General features: G+C 42.0%; 1 protein-coding gene across 11 annotated transcripts in view; it reads right to left on the bottom strand.

Moving 5' to 3' along the window:
- The window catches only part of LOC119178707 (uncharacterized), a 56,130-nt gene that overhangs the window by 32,902 nt on the left and 4,919 nt on the right, over positions 1-18,309 (bottom strand). For 6 of the 11 annotated variants that reach the window (XM_075878082.1, XM_037429938.2, XM_075878004.1 and 3 more), the window contains 2 exons: positions 2,143-2,199; positions 1,551-1,610 (listed from right to left, as the gene is read on the bottom strand). In XM_075878082.1, the coding sequence (XP_075734197.1) occupies positions 1,551-1,610; positions 2,143-2,199 (117 nt within the window). Of the gene's footprint in view, positions 1-1,546; positions 1,611-2,142; positions 2,200-8,372; positions 8,427-11,841; positions 11,860-18,309 lie in introns of those variants that run through there. The other 5 variants (XM_037429937.2, XM_075878169.1, XM_075878121.1 and 2 more) reach the window with 3 other exon arrangements.

Genomic DNA, 18,309 nt, shown 5'->3' on the forward strand with positions numbered 1-18,309 from the left:
CATACACCCAAGACTAATTACCAGTGATAATGCATTCATGAAGTTAGGGTCACTGCTTGCGAAATCCAGCATGTCCTGTGAGAGTTCAATACAAAGTTGCCTTTGCTTCACCGTGAGCAGTTTCGGCACAAACTTCGCTGCAACTCTCTTCATGGCCAAATCTTCAGTCATAATAAAATATGTAGCAAAAGTGCTGATGCCCACCTCTTCCACAATTTTTCGGATAGTCACACAACTATTCTGCACCACTACAGCGTTCGCTTCGGCATGCTGATGGTCGACCGGAGCGCGGCTCTCTCTTTAGCGATGTGCAGGCATATTTAAACCAGTTGTGCCACTCCTTAATCTATCTGCGGCTCATAGTGTCACCACCGAGAGCAGTCTTCCTCTTCCCAATGGTTTACACTTGGCTGTCGCCCAGTTTCTGGCAAAACTGGATCCTGTAGTGCTGCTTCAGTCGCCCCATTATTTTGCTTGCAATGAAAAACGGATCAGAGCACTGCGCACTACCTCACTCAAACGCTGCGTCCCAGAGACTGACGCTGATGGCAGGTGAAAAAAATATTCATGCATGCACACAAAGGTTCAAGGTTGGCTAATGTAAGCGCGCTTGTTTCAAATCCATCATGTGCTCGCAAGAAAGAGAAAAATAAGGTCAGATATTTTTCTAACAGACCTCATATAGAGCACATTTCACCACTGGCAGCCTGTTCTGAGACAGTGCCTGTGCCGTGTACTTTCTTGTGTTCAGTATCTCGTGTGCACTGGCAGTCATGAAGAAGTATCAAATTTATCAAACTTACTCGAGTTTGTCTCTGTGATTATGATGTTAAAATATTGTGCAATGATAGCTTCATATCCCGTGAGCTTGGAATGAAGAAGCGAACAGCTCTTCGAGATAGATAGCAGCGCACTTGAAATTGCACAAGAGTACGTCTACTTAGGACAGGTAGTAGCCCCGGAGCCGAACCACGAGATTGAAGTAACTGGAAGAATAAGAATGGAGTGGAGCACATTTGGCAAGCACTCTCAAGTCATGACTGGTGATTGCCACTATCCCTCAAAAGGAAGGTATATAACTGCTGCATCTTGCAGGTACTTACCTACGGAGCAGAAACATGAAGGCTTACAATGAAGGTTCAGCTTAAATTGAGGACGATGCAGTGAGGGATGGAAAGAAAATTATAGATGTAACCTTAAGAGATAAGAAGAGAACAGAGTGGGTCAGGAAACCAGCATTAAGGTTATCATAATTGAAATCAAGAAGAAGAAATGGACATAGGCCGGGCACGTAACGCATAGGCAGGATAACCGCTGGTCATTAAGGGCAACTGACTGGATTTTCAGAGAAGGCAAGCAGGTGAGGAGAAGACAGAACATTAGGTGGGCAGATGAGATTAGGAAGTTTACAGGTATAAAGTGGCAGCAGGAAGAACAGGACAGAGTTGACTGGCAGATCATGGCAGAGGCCTTAGCCCTGCAGTGGGCGTAGTCAGGCTGATGATGATGATAAAGAGGAAGCGAAAACAAGTGAAAGGAAACTCACTTACGTGAGGCGGCGTGGCTGAAGGGCTCTTTGGCTCTTCCTTGATGCTTACACACACCAACCACTGAAAAAAAAATCTTTGTTTTCATTCACAAGCTGAGTTGGGAAATAACTATATAAACTGAACCTCATGCCCCTGTTGAAGAGCGTCATTTTACGTGCAAAATAATGGTTTTCATTTAGGCAAATCTTATTATCATTATGCCAAAAAGCAAATAACCAGTTTTCACCACTGTTCAGTTCATTTGGCATTTTATGATTAAATAACTTTCATTTTTCTCAAGTCAATGGTACACATGCACATACACATACATGTACTTAAGAATGTAACATGAATACTAAATAATTTTCTACTTAGCAGCATGTTTTATACATTTACTATATCAGTAGAAAGCTGTGCTGTAATAAATGTGTTTGAATGAAAACAACAAAAGGAAACATGTGAGGTGCAAAGCACCTTCATATTAAGTTTGTCAAGCTTAAGTTATGCTGTGTCACTGTGAGTTGGATGCTTTCAACGTGAACCTGAAGGTTAATGTTCTATATTATTAGCTAGGGCTAAGAAGTACCAAACTACAAAAATACACTTCACTTACTGGAGGCGGTGATGGTGGAAGGCTGCTCTCTTCTGCCTTAATGTCAACACTCATGTCCTGAAAAAAAAAATTTTTTTCCAAAGCTTATTTGAGAAAGAACCATTAGCTTTGAATGAGAGACATTGGAATAAACAGTATATTAGCTTCATGTGAAGATTGTGGTCAACATGCAGCCATGTTGTTATTTTCCTTTTTCATGAATGCATGCTGGTAGCTTATTTTTCTTGGAGAAACCATAGTTAACTTCTTTTTATTTGAAACAGGGCAGGAACCTTGCAAGGTGCCAGAGTGAACATCCCACGAGAGTTGCAACCACCTAATGAAAGGCCCCTGCTCAAAAAGCAATGCTCTCTCAAAAGTTTGAATTCAAACAAATACTAATAAATGTTTAGTTAGCCCATGCCACACCAGCTTTATTTTAAAGTAATGCCGGACAATTCAAGCTTCCCAACTGCACAAGTTCAGCTAATCCAACTTTTTACCTTTCCATGCCTGCAACTATCTGCTGCCTTTGTTGCTTCTAACATAACATTTTTCATTTTTTGTGACTAACAGCAGCAAATGAAGCCGACTGCCTGCCTACAAGACAGTCAGACTAGCCAAACTATGCACACCAATAATATTCACATGCTCACAAAGAAAAAAAAATGGGACGGCTTGGTTTTGGTCTGCAACATCCCGACCACTTCTAATGTCCATTTCATCGTAGCATAAGTACACTGGTGCTATGTGCAAATGCATCCAAAGAATGGGAATGAGCATAAAGCTGTGGCAGGACACATTTTATCCCTCATTTACGCTTTCATGCATGCATTATACAATAACGAGTACCAGTGCGATCTCTGAGGTCTTAAAACTTTAGTGACAATCATATAGACCTGTCTAAGATGTTGCTGCGACACTGAGAAAGAATAAACACCACAACATTGGCTGGCATATTGTCCCTAGTTCGATTAATAAGAAGTTATAATAATTAAAAGTTATGATAAATCAGACAAAATCCTGGTAATTCAAACAACACTGCCTGCCACAATATTGAAGTCCATGGCGTATGAGCTCCAGCCCATCCTTATTCTTTAGTAAGTTTCCTTTCCACGGGTTGGCTCCCCTGCTCCTAATTGATATAGGTGAGCATAACCTTGCACATATTCTAAAGGTTGTTAGCCAATCGGGTGCTCTTTTTTTTTCACCAGGCCATTGGGCATTATCTTTGCCTTCAACAAGTACTTCAACACTTTACAGTTTAGACCTCCAAGCGTTTCTTGCTGCAATCATTGCTGAAGGACATTTGCGAAATTGCAGGATGGCAAGATATTCTCCATTCGTCTTTATTCCTTTTTTCCCTTTGAATACTTTCTCTAAGCATGCAGTGAACAAATTTGAAGAAATCATTTCTCCTTGGCTCAACCCATTTTTATTTGCAATTCTTTTCCATTTCTTGTGAAAACCAAGATAGCTGTGGAGTATTGATAGATATTCGCTCAGGTATTTATAAATAATCAAAGTGCCCCTGAAACACGTAAGCCCCCAAAGACTGATAATATCGATGTAAGGCAGATTACTTTTTGCAGTACGTGAAAGTTATGTAAATTAAGTAATTTCTTGTGCTCCGCAGATATCTTAATCACCCTGGCACTCATTAGAGTGAATGGCAAAATGCTACAATCAGTAAATTTTTAAGGAACATGTGAACTGTCTAAAGACATTTTCTCCGCCTTTGATCAAATGAAATGTTACACCATTTTTTCTAGCCAATTCATCCGGATGCATATCACACATAGCCTCCGTATAAAATCGAGCTTCCCGTTGAGTAGAAAAAGGGGTTTATTTTGAATAAACCGCAGCCTGACTCCGTGGGTTGCTGCTGCAGCGCATGATTCCGAATGCCAGAACTCATCGTCCTTTTTATCTTCAATCTTTTTTTTTCCAACAATCTCTCCAACCTCATCGGCAGTTATACATGGAACTTGAGTGTCCTGTTCTGCACTGATTAACTTGAGAATAGATAATCTATCTGTATGCTTTACAGTTCACTACAGGGTAGGCATTGACATCAGCCACCTCCATTATGTCAGTGAAATGGCTAATAGTATTTCCGTTTTTATCTTCTAATGTGAGCGCTTCAGTCCTTCAAAAGAGAGTGTCCCTTACCTGCAATGATACTGCCGAATTTCTTTTACTGCAACCTTTACCTCTTTCATATTACACTTTCTCATGTCACTGTGTTGCTATTGGTTCGTCAGTTTATTTTAGCTCAGCAATTTCTACCTTTTAATATTGAGTTAGACACTTTTATCTGCTAGTTTTTCAAATTAGGTACTTGTGCTGTGTTCTTTGGAAGAGATTTTATACTCCTTGCCTTTGTGCTTTGCCTCCACTAACTGAAATATAAAAAATTAGACTAGTTGGGCTTTTGTTCATTCCTTCTTGTATTGTTACATTGCCCTGATTCTAAAGAGCTATCCTAAATTCATCTGTTTTACCATGACTGCACTTCAATTGGCATAATTTCGGGAGTTATTTCTGTTTTCTTCTCTTTAAGTTGAGGACTATTTTTGCCTCAATGTCCAATGGTTACTACATTTTCCCATACCTGCTACTTCTGGGCAATGGGTTTCCATAAATTATCAAATTTATTTCATCTTTTGTTTCCCTATCAGGCCTTCGCCATGTCCACATTCATGTGAGGAAGTGGGAAGCGCTTCCGGAACACGGTGCTCATTTTGTTGAGGTGCTTCCATTCTGTGAATTCCACTAAGATCTTTCCTCTTTCATTCTTACAATCGATATCATAGCTAGCAATTACTCTGAATCCTTTCTGCTTTCTTGCTATTTTCACACCGAATTAGTGGTCCTTTATTATGGTGCATTGTGTGCAATCCTGCCTTGCCAATTCAATGCCTTCCTAACAGTTGTTCTACTTTTATTATTATGACTGCACATCTCGAAGCATCTTGCACTACATTTTGTTTATATCTGCTATTTAAGCGGCAATCTAGTTGGATGTCATTACACCTTTTCAAACCACTGCAGCCCTAAAAGCAGGCAGAATTCCCAGTCAATGGCCGAGTTAGGTTTTTATATGTGCGCTCTCAGTTTAAAAGTGTTGGCCTCTGCTGGTGCTATGAACTAACAAACCACTTCTGCTTTTCAAGACTGCTTACATCAACAAACGAGCTATTGCCATTTGGGCCAAAAGATCACTGTTGGCAAATATTGGTCACACTGTCATTTCATTAGCGCCCAATCTTCAAACTAAAACACTGATAAGCACTGGGTATACTCAGCACTTCCTAATTTCAATCTCAGACAGCAGTCTCAAAAAACGCAACCACCTGTAAACATATGAAGCCAGCACACCACACAGTTTGAAGAAGGCAGCTCAGATGTACAATGTGGAAGTTATACTTTCGCACCTAAAGGATTTCTAAGCTCTGCAGAATAACCAACCCGAAGGATGTAACAAAACTGGGCTTCGCTCCGTTTGCAGGTGCCAAAACTTAGCCACCACTAACTATAATATTAATGGCCTCGTTGTTTCTTTCTCAGTCCTACTACACATCAAGGTGTTAGCATTTCAGAGAATCTAAATCGGTCCTCTCATGTAAGTAAAAATTAATCAACAGTGCTGTTTGTTACCTTTGTAGACAGTTGTATCATGCCTCTCCATCAGTCAAATTACTACCCTAAAGACACTAACTTGCCAGAAATGACAACAAGCATTTGCAATTGGTGACCCACCCCAAGTTAACCTAAATAATTCTACTGAACTAATCCAATAGAGTGCAGTTAGAATCAGCTCCTCTAATCACTCACACTATATACCAGTGTTTCTACCCTTGAAGATGAAGCAGGGCTGGATAACTTAGGCATATACCATAAAATACCTAGACCCTCCTTGCAACACATATCATACCTTTCATTAAACTTTCCCACTTCATGCCGGATAGTCAATACAGTTGTTTCACTCACTCCCTCCCACTCAACCAGCCCATCATAGTATATGCTTCAGCCTGCACAAGTCACCACAAGGCAGTCTACCCAACACCTGCTTGCATCACGACCCACCACTCAACCTTTTTAATGCTCAGGCAACAAGGCACTAGAACAACCTTCCTTCAAGTGTCATTCTTCGTTCCAACACAGATGAATTTAGAAAAGCCATAGTTGATTGATTGATATGTGGGGTTTAACGTCCCAAAACCACTGATGATTATGAGAGACGCCGTAGTAGAGGGCTCCGGAAATTTCGACCACCTGGGGTTCTTTAACGTGCACCCAAATCTGAGTACATGGGCCTACAACATTTCCACCTCCATCGGAAATGCAGCCGCCGCAGCCGGGATAGAAAAGCCATAGTGTCATTGTTTTAACTAGTAAGCCCCTCACACTGATGTAAAGCCCTTTGGAAGGGGGCTTTAGAGCTCCAATAAATGAATGAAAAAAACAAACACATAAAAAACGAAATAAATAAATAAGTAAAATAAATAAAGCAACAAGTCGGCAGCCCTCAGCACAGGCAGTCTTTAGTGGAATGCACAGAAGGGATAGCAAGCAAAATAGCTTTAAAAAACTGATAACTGATTTTCTCTACCCGCCTTTTACTTGGGCAACAGTAAGTTCACCCTCCGTAGCATTTGTAGCAGCAGCGGTTGATCCCCAAAGCACATGGTTATTTTATAACCAGTATTTTTCTATCTGAAAAGCCTCAAGGTAAACAAAGCTACCTTCCAGCAATGCTATGGTATAAAGCAATAGCGGTGCTAATATCCCTCCTTGCATTACTCTCAATGCTCTGTTTTTACGCTTTTATGCATTACGCTCAATGCTCGTCGTCACATGAGTTCCCTTTACCGCCTCACAAGACAGGCACTCACTGCCTTCACGATTAGGTTCGGCAGCGCGTTGGTAGAGCAATCACAGAGACTGAGACGTGCTTTTCGTACTTCTCCAACACTTCAGCAGCTGCCGCTAGGCCCCCAGCTAGACATTTATGCTGCCGCTCATGAGCATGGAATTTAAAAGTCAAGCGAATGTTGCACCACACTTCTCCTCAGTACAAAAGAAGGCATATCTGCACGATTCAAGTTAGAAAAGATTATGATAAAAAGTGGCTGCATTTCAATACCAATATGGAGACAATCAACTGCCTACAGCAATAAAAGGTCATAGGATTATCAAGGGTGCATCTTCACTTTCTTGCCACAAGAGGTAATCTTGAGTGCAAAAATAAAAAAATAATAATTTGGCATATAGCGAGAAAAACAGGGTTCATTTTAGACAATACTACACCAGACAATCTTTCTAGCAGAGAGGTAATCTGAATCCGTGTTCTGAGCTGTTGTCTGTCTCTTTAAGGTATGAGAAACTTTACGTTGACTTAATTGAGAGATGCATTAATACTAGGTTATTAAGAGAGCACACCAACAATGTTGATAATGTGTGCAAAAGAAAAGACCATGAAGAATTCCTAACCTATCCATTGAATAACTTGTCGCGATTGCTCAGCCGACATGAAATATACTTCTGTAATCAAGAAAAACAATGTGCGTGATGCAAAAAGTAGTTCAAGCTGAGCAAATTTCGAATCTCGAAAAGGGTTGCGAAGGCGGTGCTTCTATAACGCTTTCCGATAGAGACTCAACGTTTTTATGCATCCACAGAGGACGCCCCGCCGCGGAGGTCTAGTGGGTAAGGTACTCGGCTGCTGACCCGCAGGTCGCGGAATCGAATCCCGGCTGCGGCGGCTGCATTTCCGATGGAGGCAGAAATGTTGTAGGCTCGTGTGCTCATATTTGGGTGCATGTTAAAGAACCCCAGCTGGTCGAAATTCCCGGAGCCCTCCACTACAGCGTCTCTCATAATCATATGGTGGTTTTGGGACGTTAAACTCCACATATCAATCAATCAAATCCACAAAGGACAGCATATTGTACCAGGCAGCATGAGTATATGTGCAACTTTCAAATAAATGTTGCAATTGGCATTTGTCACTATCATTTTCTTTCATCCTTGTCAGTTTTCAGTGCTGCAGTTTTTGGAAAAAAATTTGCAATTTAGCTGGACCACCAAGCCTACTACAACTTTATTGATTCTCACACCATATTTATCAAAGTTACTCAGTGATTTTGAGAGAGCACAACTTAGATATTTATAATGGGAAACAGGAGCAGCTCTGCTACTGGCTGTAAGTGAGAAAACATCAAAATGAAAATAAGCAGTTCACTCACAAAAGGAGTCTTAAGGGTATTCGTCCCTTCTTCAACGTCAGCACATATGAACCGCTGAAAAAGATTTCTTTTTCATCCATGAGCAGAGTAGGGAAATAACCCTGCTTAAGAACATGATTCTATGAACAAGTTCCGAGTTTCTTTCACTAAATCTAAAGGTGGATACCAGAGTGTGTTTTTAGGGTGAGTGAGACTCAATTTTTAGATATCACAGTGATTATGAAGCCAACAGCACATGTGAGAACAAGAGAAAGTGAAGGGAAAATTACATAATTCTGGTTTAAATTTATAAAGAAAGAAAATTAAAATGCGCAACAAAAGCACTGGCAGCATGCAGCAGACAAACCCATGTTAACACATTTAGCGTATTTTTGCAACCACTTTTCTAAGGTATACAACTTAACTGTGGAAGAACTTATCCTTGGAATGTTTTTTCTTCTTTTTTTGTTCCCCATTATCTGTTGGCTCCATTCTCATCATCGCAATATGAATTGAGCCTTTGTGTTTCCATTTTTCTCATTTATAATTCAATAATAACGACTCTGCCGGCTTGGATGTTTTCATGTAGCCTACAAGGGCTGAACAGCCAGTTGTCTTCCCCAACAAGTCATGCACTATGTGACAACTGCAATAAACAAGAGACGCCAGGCCCAGAGTACTAGTGCTGGCTTACATTTCCAGGTTCAGTTCTATCATGCATAAGACGTATGTACTAAAGAAAAGTGGACGAAAAAATAGTGCAATGGTAGCTTAAGACAGACTTGTATATAGTACAGAAAGAAAATAACCAATTAAAACTAAGATAACTTTAGTCTAAAGTGTAATTCATTGTAGTTACAGTTGCTACTAAATGAAGTCATTGATCAATTATTAAAAAGTAATTTATTACTTTTACGATACTTTCCTTCTGGTACTATGTGCCAAGCATTTTTTGGGGCACCAAGAAAGAAAGTTAAGATAATATTTCATCGAATGGAATGGCTCACACCTAGAAAAATTCTGCACTTTGTCGAGGACACCTATAACGATTTGGCAGAGTCACAAATTTGAATGTTATGTGATTATTTGATTCTATCTACTCTCTGCTCTCACGCCACTTTCTATGAACATCATTAAAGTGATAGGTATAGGCTTTGGCATTGGCATTATTGGTTATGAGCAAAATATCTGCATTACATGTCTAAAAGAATCGCAATCGACAAAAATAATTAAGATCATGTATTTGAGCCAGAATTCAACCCAGCCCTTCTGCATGACAAGCAAGGTGTTCTACCACAGAGCCATACCTGTGCTTAAAACTTTTTTCTAAAAACCTTATACAGGTGTCATTAGTGCGAAGAGTTGCCTTAAATATAATATATCGTGCCAGAAGCACAGGATTGCACGATGTGTCACACCACGTTAATTGCGGAACGAATGTGTCCTGTAAAGGCCCACACATAACAAAGCACTCAGGCATAATAAAACATTACAGTAGCATGATTTATCACAGCAACACTCACAGCCAGCACACGCAAAATTACAGGCACAGAAAAATCAATCGCAGGTAGAGCAAGTGCAAGCAACCAGCCAATACAACCGTGCAAGGTTGGTTTGTATACATTGCCGCCACATTGATGATGACAACGTGAGGGGATCTGCGTCTCGCTCAGTCGCACAGCAAGCAGTTTATGATTTTAAATATCTTTTAGGCTTTATTTGCCCTTGAAGTGTCATAGATGTTGCACATGCCTCCACATAAATCTATCTCACTCGTCATCTAGCCTTTGAAATTATATGTCAGTGCTCTTTAAATATGAAGCTCAAGCATCCTCAAAGTTTTATTTTTACATTAGTCAAAACATTGATATGCAGGTAATTTATTCTCAAGACAGCAGGAAAACAATACAGCCATGCATTCAAGATTTTTGTGAGGAATGTATCTGTCCAGACATGCAAGAAACACAACCAAGTACAGTATAAGGTACAGTCGGCCAAGTCTCTAGCTATCCTGCATCAGTGGCAGTTTTTTCTGTGTATCTTTGCAATATGACTGAATTAAGTTTCAGTAGACTTAAAGACAGGTGTATGCCCATAAAGCACATGTGCACGAAGAAATTTTTTGTAACTTCCTTCTATAACATGGTGCTGAGAGACAAAAAAAGCGGCTGCTGCATACAATAGTTCAAGCTTTGGGCAACTGTACTCAAAGGCTTTAGATAATTAATGTTGGCAAGCTTCTTGCAGCCATTATACATTAATTTTAAACATTTAGTCATTTAACGTCAATATGCATGAGCAAAGAACAGCAAGTACATGCAAGTGGTGTTAACTCTTTCGTTACCACGCGTTTTCAAATCGATCACCGGTAACTGACACCTTCATTCGTATATTTTGGCATGTTTGATTTGTTTCTCATGCACCCAACACTTTCTAATAGTTAGAGTTAGTCCTGCCACTCAACTTTGCAAATCGATCTGAATTTGCCCAGTTTGGGAACATGGTGATTTTTTTACAGACTTTTACGTGAACCAATGTGCGGTGTGCATTTGGGAAATGCCCTAGCTGACAAACTTGACAAAAGTGTGTGCCCTTCGTGTTTATGCTACAGTAACATCAAAGTTCTGCATTCAATGGAACCTTTGTAAGTCAGTTATCAAATTAAGCTATCAGCCTCACAATCTGACAGTGCTAAGCAGTAGTAATTGGCAGAAATTTGTGCCAGCTATCATATAGAGAGCTGTTTCTAGGAGTGAGGGAATTTTTATTTTACAAAATATATTTCCAAAAGTCTGCCGCATGTTTAAAATGTGGAGGTGGCCTTCTCAGCCAGATAGTAGCAGCTTTTGTTCTGGTTGTATCATTATAGCAGACACAGAGGCCACTCTAGTGTCACTAGTCGCTCTTATGGCGGCAGCGTCTCTCATAAAAAAAAAAAAAATTTATTGCGAAAAATTTAAGAGTTGTCTTGTGTCTCCCTAAAAAGCAAGGAATGCTTCACTGCATGGCACGAGCAATGAAGCAGTACCTCAGTTCTGATTTTCTTTGCTTATACGAATGAAACACCTTTTAAAAAGTTTCTCATTTTTTTGTACTATTCCTGGATCATTTATCTTCAAAATGAATGTTCTCAATTTACTCTGTTTTGAATATTTTTGCATATATAGTGTTTTTATTCAGCTGTTTACCAGATGGCAACCAAAACATACACACTTCTCACCTTTGTACTCATTCCAAAATAATTTTGTTGCTCTACAACATATATTTTTCGGAAGGAGCATTTCATTGCACAAAATTTGCTATGCTGCAGTGCGTGCTGGAGTACTTTTCAAACTGGCAAAACCTATATTTCCGACACATATGTCTCGAGACATATGGCCTCGAGAATCTATGACCGATATCACTCACACCATGTGTGGGAAGGGTTGCTGAACATATGATACTAAATAGATTATCTAGGTACTAGGAAGAGCATAACGTTTACCCTCACATGATGCTAGGCTTCAGACATGGTCTTTCCACGCAAGATGCCATGCTCCTACTCAAAAACAAAATAATCAGTCACAACACAAGAGACAATGAGCAATACTGCGACTAGACATGGAGAAAGCCTTCGATAATATTCCTCATACCTTCATACTCAAAACCATTTTAAACCTAGTAGTTAAGATTGGGATAGGAAAAGAGCAACCAGGCCTGTCCAGTCCTTCAACGTGTCGTCGTTCCATCATCCCAATCTTAACTGGTGCAGCCAACAGGATTGGGATGATGGAAGAAATCCCGATCGTTCAGATGGCCACGGCGACATGTTGAAGGACTGGACAGGCCCGGTTGCTCACATCCTAGCAAACTTCTGTTTATTTACACACTGACACTTATTTACAAACAAAGGCCGGGGCGGCCAATACACCGACCGCACAGTAGGCACTGGGCTGATTTAACGTCGGCGTTACTTGCCGAGCCCTTCATATACTCTACACATCAACACCAACTTCTCGATGTAGTATCAACCTTGGATCAGAGTCTGCGCTAAGAACGATTTCTGTACCTCCTCCCCGATCTTTTTCTAGAGCACCAAGCCCCCTTCTCTCCATTTCTCTTCATTAGAGGGCCACTCACCAGGCCACATACCAAATTTTAGTTAGACAGTGAAAGTTGTTGGGTGTCCGACGAGGAACATTTTAGCACAAAAATTTTTTAATCGGTCCATCACAAGCGGAGAACACAGGTTTTTTGAAGCAGCGCGAAACCAGGATGAGAGAAGGTGAGCTCGAAACCCTTGCCGCTCCTCCGCGTAGCCTTCGCAAGCCTAATTTCTTCTCCGCCCTCTCTGGCATTCGACCAAGAGGTGACGTGCGCATGACGTGCCCAAACAAGTACAACCCCCGAGCACGCGAGCGGCGTTGCTTTGTTGACCAGCGTTATCTTGTGGCCTTCTGCCTGTTTCTGCGGGATGGTTTGGAAACGCTGCTTAGACGCGGTAGAATAGGTGAGCACAATGAGTGCGTGAACACATAGGAGCGTTCCACAGTGGTCGTCTGCTCCATGCGCTGACCGGCGGGACACGAACGCATGCGAAACGCCGACACATTAGCTTCGCATCTCATTGCAATTCACGGGAAAAAAAATGAAAAAAGATGCTCACATTCTCTTATTGCATCTCATTATTTATCAAGAGCTTTATTTATCTCTTCAAGCAACAAATTACATAAACTACACGTGCCGTGTTAAATAATTTTCGCCGTGTCATGTGCCACTGTTTGCAATGTCATAGCAGAGTCGTCTACTCAGAGGGCCAATGTCTCTGCATTGCCGTGTACGTAGGTCCGTTCATACGCGCACTTCATGCCCTCATTCTCTAAGCACGCCCCGGCAGAAGGAAGGGGGAGCAGTGTTCATCTTGAAATTTGACCCATTTTCGCGGCGTGGCGCGTTGTAAATTTGGGCAGAAGGGATCATGAACGCCTCATCTACGCATTGCACTTGTCAGCTCAATATTGTCAAACCTGGTGAGTGGCCCTTTAAATACCTCCCGTCTCATCTGAGACACTCGTGGGACAAACCCCTACTCGATGCTCTCCCAATGCAGCAAACAACTCCCCTTTCCTCAGAGACGGGTTTCCACCTCTGCGTTCCCACACTTTGCTATCCACCGAGCATCGGCTAAGAATTCCGTCAATTCACCGACGTACAGCTTAAAAGATACCTTCGTGCGACAACAAGCCTGTCTAGGCAGCCAGCCGGCTGTCTGGCGTTAGTAGACATGATTCTGCCGTATATTCACACGTATTGTTACAGCATGGCGCCATGTTATCTTGTCGGGAGCGGTGTCGCGACAGCGACCACTTATTTCTCAGTCTGGCTCAGCGTGAGAGCGCTAGCGCCGAGTGGGTTCACCGCACCCTAGCACAAGGTGCGGTGAACAAAGGCTCACGGGGTTTGACAACAAAGATGCGTTCTGAGGAAAACGACTTTGTCCGCGTCTGGGCAGCCTCTTTTCATCAACTTCCCTTTTCGTCGGGCACCGTCTACCAAATGGCCATCCTTCGCGTGCCGCAAACATAACTATAGGTTTGGGTAGTAATTTTTATCAATACATCAAAGAATTTCTCAGCAGAAAGACGGCAACGCTCATGGCTGGGGACCTAAACTTGAATACAGTGAAGCTAGGCGACCAGGGTCTCCTCAAGGAGCAGTCATCTCGCTTACTTTATTCAATATCTATAGGTTTCTCTAGAAAACTCGAAGGCATCGAAGGCATAGAGTTCACTATTTACGCAGATGACATCACGATATGGTGTACTGGAGGCAGTGACGGAGAAATAGAAGAAAAATTACAAGAAGCTGTAAGTGTGACGGAAGAGTACCTAATGCCAACAGGACTCTGATGCTCTTCCAAGAAATCTGAACTCCTGCTATACAGACCTAAGATAAGAGGCCGCAAACCTAATAGATGGATTCCAACAGAGCAGAACGAGATAAGGCTCTATACCATGAGCGGAAGTGCCATTCCAAGAGTGGATTTTATTAGGGTCCTGGGCTTGGTGATAGAAGCCAATGGCTTTAATAACCAAACTATTGAGCGTATCACTAAGAAAGTGCACAATGCAATCAGGCTCATCAAAAGACTTACTAACCGCCAACAAAGGTTTGGAGAAGACAACGTTGTAAGACTAGTTCACTCGTTTGTGTTGTGCCACTTCGCCGACATAGCAGCCATGCACGAGTGGCAGAGATCAGAAATAGACAAACTTAATGCTTTACTGAGGAAAACAATCAAGGTAGCTCTTGGGCTACCTATGTAAATCAAAACTGAAAAGCTCATGCAACTTGGAATGCACAACACATTAGAAGAAATCGCCGAGGCACAAGAAACCGCCCAGTTCATTAGACTTACAACAATGCAAGCAGGAAGGCACATCCTCAAAGGAATTGGTACACCAAGAACAGCGATAGACGATAATCACAAAGCAATACCCTCCGAACTGAAGAAAAATATTACAGCTACGCCTGTTCCGAGGAATGTTCACACCATTCATAATGTGAGAAGGCAAGCCAGAGCCAAAGCTCTGCTAAAAAAAGCTAAAATTGAGGCCGAGGAATGCTCGTTTGTTGACGCAGATTTCGCATCCAATAAACCAGCTTTCATAACAGCACTTGTGAGCGGTAAAAGTCAACTAGTCTACTCGGCTTCCATCTGCACCACGGAGTCAGAAATCGCTGGGCAAGTAGCCATTGCATTGGCACTTTTGGACCCAAATAGATTGAGGATCCACAGCGACTCTAAGGCAGCCGTGCGAGCATTTGCCAAAGGAGTTATCTCTAGACAGGCTTTGGCAATGCTCAAGGAAAAAGTAATCAAGCCACACTCGATTATTTCGTTGCCTGCTCACATGGGAGAAATCAACGGTGCTCCCGCTAACCTCAACAAATATGCCCACAATGCTGCATGAGGACTCGTCAACCATGCAGCCACAAGGCAAGAAGATGCTGAGGTTTCAGCATGCAAGGATCAACTCCTTTCGTACAACGAGCTAACAAAACATGTCTATCTAGGACGCAGAGTCTTCCCCCCTTCACACAGTAAACTAAACAAAGCTCAGGTCATTACTCAGGCGATTACAAACAAGAACCTATCCGAACCCGCTGTTAATTAACAGGATTTATCCGGAGTTGTGTGTTCCGACAACATGCGATAAATGCCACAACACCATGGATCTTGCTCACATACTCTGGCGTTGCTCTATGTTACACAGCGATTCTGAAAATACTGAAAAAGGATGGGACACAGCTTTGCGCAGTACTACATTAGAGGGATAATTATGGGCAGTCCAACGGGCCTGCAAAGCCCGTTGGACTGCCCGTGTGGGCACGGCGGCTGGCATCCAGGGAGCACCATGTCAAATCCACTCCTGTTTTTCATGCAGCTTGCTCTGATCGCCTCGACTACCGAAGCCAGCACAGCGAACACGGTATCCACGCTTGTTCCACAAGCAATCCATGGAGACTGCGCAGAGGAATTCCTAAGTCTGGGCGCCGACTGGGGACACCCGTGTGCAACCTCGTAGATAACAACAAACCAAGATATAAACGCCCCATTTCCATAGGATTTCTTCAGTGGGCACGTCGGCTGGCATCCAGCGAGCACCATGTCGAATCCACTCCTGTTTTTCATGCAGCTTAGTAACAATGCTTTTACAATTAAATCCAATGGCCTTTGCCTTGTCCAGTTGACGTGCCCACGTAGACTTACTGAAATGCACTTTACTGCCTGTGACTTCGTCTTGTCGCTACTCATGCTATGTGGTGACGTCGAGCATAATCCTGGGCCTACCACTCAGCAGGTTCTAGGTGAACTGCTTGAGGGCCAGAAAATGTTCAACAAAGGCTCGGGGATATTGAGGTCAAATTACAGAAAGTTGATGAAGGTACATCTGCGATAAATGAAATCAAGAATTTGGCGCATGACCTAGATTCACGAGTTACAGTTTTAGAAAGAAAGCTTGTTGACCTAGAAGATTGCAGCAGGCATAACAACATAATTATTTTTGGTATAGCTGAAAAACAAAAAGAAACGTATGAAGAACTGTCGTAGCTTGTGTTGAAGGAAGTCTTCACTGATAAATTAGGCACAAAAGTCATTTCCGCACAAAAAATTCACAGATTGGGTCGGAATCAACCTAACAAGTATTGACCGGTTATTATCAAACTATTCGGTCAACGTGAGAAGTTAAACATACTAAAACATTGCTTTAGACTAAAAGGCAGTAGCTACTCTGTATCGGATGACTACACCCCTACTACAAGGCAAGCACGCAAGAAACTATGGGAAAGCACGGCAGAACTTCGGAGGGTGGGTCAGAAGGTCAAGTTAATCTCGAACAAAATAAAGATTGGTGAAGAACTGTTCACTTGAGATGATGCGCATGACGAGAGAATGTCAGTGCATGATAGCAGAGATAAGACAAAAAAAGGCAAAGAAAGCAATGAACTGACACCAGACACAATGAATCAAAAAACCTAACGCTTCTGTGTTTTAACGCCCGCAGCCTTGTAAATAAGTTGATTGACTTCAGTTGCCTAGTACTGTGTCATAATCTGTCAATTATATGCATCACTGAAACCTGGCTTAATGAATCCATCTCTGAAAACGAATTTCTGCCCTCTGGTTACTCGGTTATTCGAAACGACAGGTCGAGTGGTCGAGGTGGTGGCGTGGCGCTCTTTGTCAAAAACGACATTGACTATACAACACAGCCTAATCTCCTCGAAACAGTCTCTCTCTGGTGTAAGATCAAGGTATGCAGTGTGTTTGTAGTAATTGGAGCTGTTTACCGGCCACCAAATGAAGATGACCATTGCATATTGGCAATCACGGACTACATCATTAAGCAGAGACTCCTTGACGGCAAACTGATCATATGCGGGGACTTCAATGCACCCCTCATTAACTGGGAGTCCTTCACCACGACCAGCCGTGACAAGGTTCTCTGTAATTCATTGATTGACTTCGCTGTATCCCATGGTTTTACTCAAGTTGTTCAAAGTCCCACCAGAAGTGATTCAATCCTGGACCTTGATTTCGTTACAGCTGACTTATTGATTGATGACTCATAGTGCGAGGTTTTAGAAGGTATCTCGGATCCCAATGCAGTCTTTGTTCAATTTTCCATTCACTACAAACTTAAGAAACCAGAATACAAAGTTGTTACTGATTTCTCACATGTTACCGATGAAGGCCCACTTTTCCTGCTAGCAGATTCTTATGCAAATTTTCTCCTTTCCAGCAACAGTTGTGGTGTAAATGCGTTGGTGGAACACTTTGGCACGATTGTGTCCAACTGCATATCTAAATTCGTGCCAAACAAATGCGTGAAGTGCAATCCTAAACACCCATGGTATAACCGAGAAATAATACAGTTTATTTGCCGCATAAAGCGACTACGTCGCCGATGCTGCTCCAATCCAAACCAGCAATTCACTTTGTGTACGTTAAAGGCAACACTCAAAAATAAAATGCATGAAGCTAGAGATTTCTATTACAATAACACGCTGTCAATGTTCATTAGGGAAAATCCGACCTTGGAAGACAATTAATCCACCCTCCAGGAGAACTTGCTCATTCATTATTGAAAACAAACTACGGTTTGTTCAGATGTTCAGGCGATCTCGGAGGCCTTCAATAGTTATTTTAAGTCTGTTTTTACTGCTGATAACGGCAATGTTTCTTGTTTTGTCACACCCTCTATCGGTAGCTATTTCGGATATTGAGTCAAGTTGCTCTGGAGTTCGTATTCGTAATCTCTTACTCAACATAGATATAACTAAAAGTGCCGGTCCGGACGGTATCCCTAACGCTTTTTTGAAAAGGTATTCTCAATGGTGTCCACGATACCTCATAATTATATTCCAGAAATCGCTCGACTCCAGATGGGTCCCGCGAATTTGGAAGATCGCT

The sequence above is a fragment of the Rhipicephalus microplus genome, chromosome 1, assembly GCF_043290135.1.
Source record: "Rhipicephalus microplus isolate Deutch F79 chromosome 1, USDA_Rmic, whole genome shotgun sequence".
NCBI classification, from domain to species: Eukaryota; Metazoa; Arthropoda; class Arachnida; order Ixodida; family Ixodidae; genus Rhipicephalus; species Rhipicephalus microplus.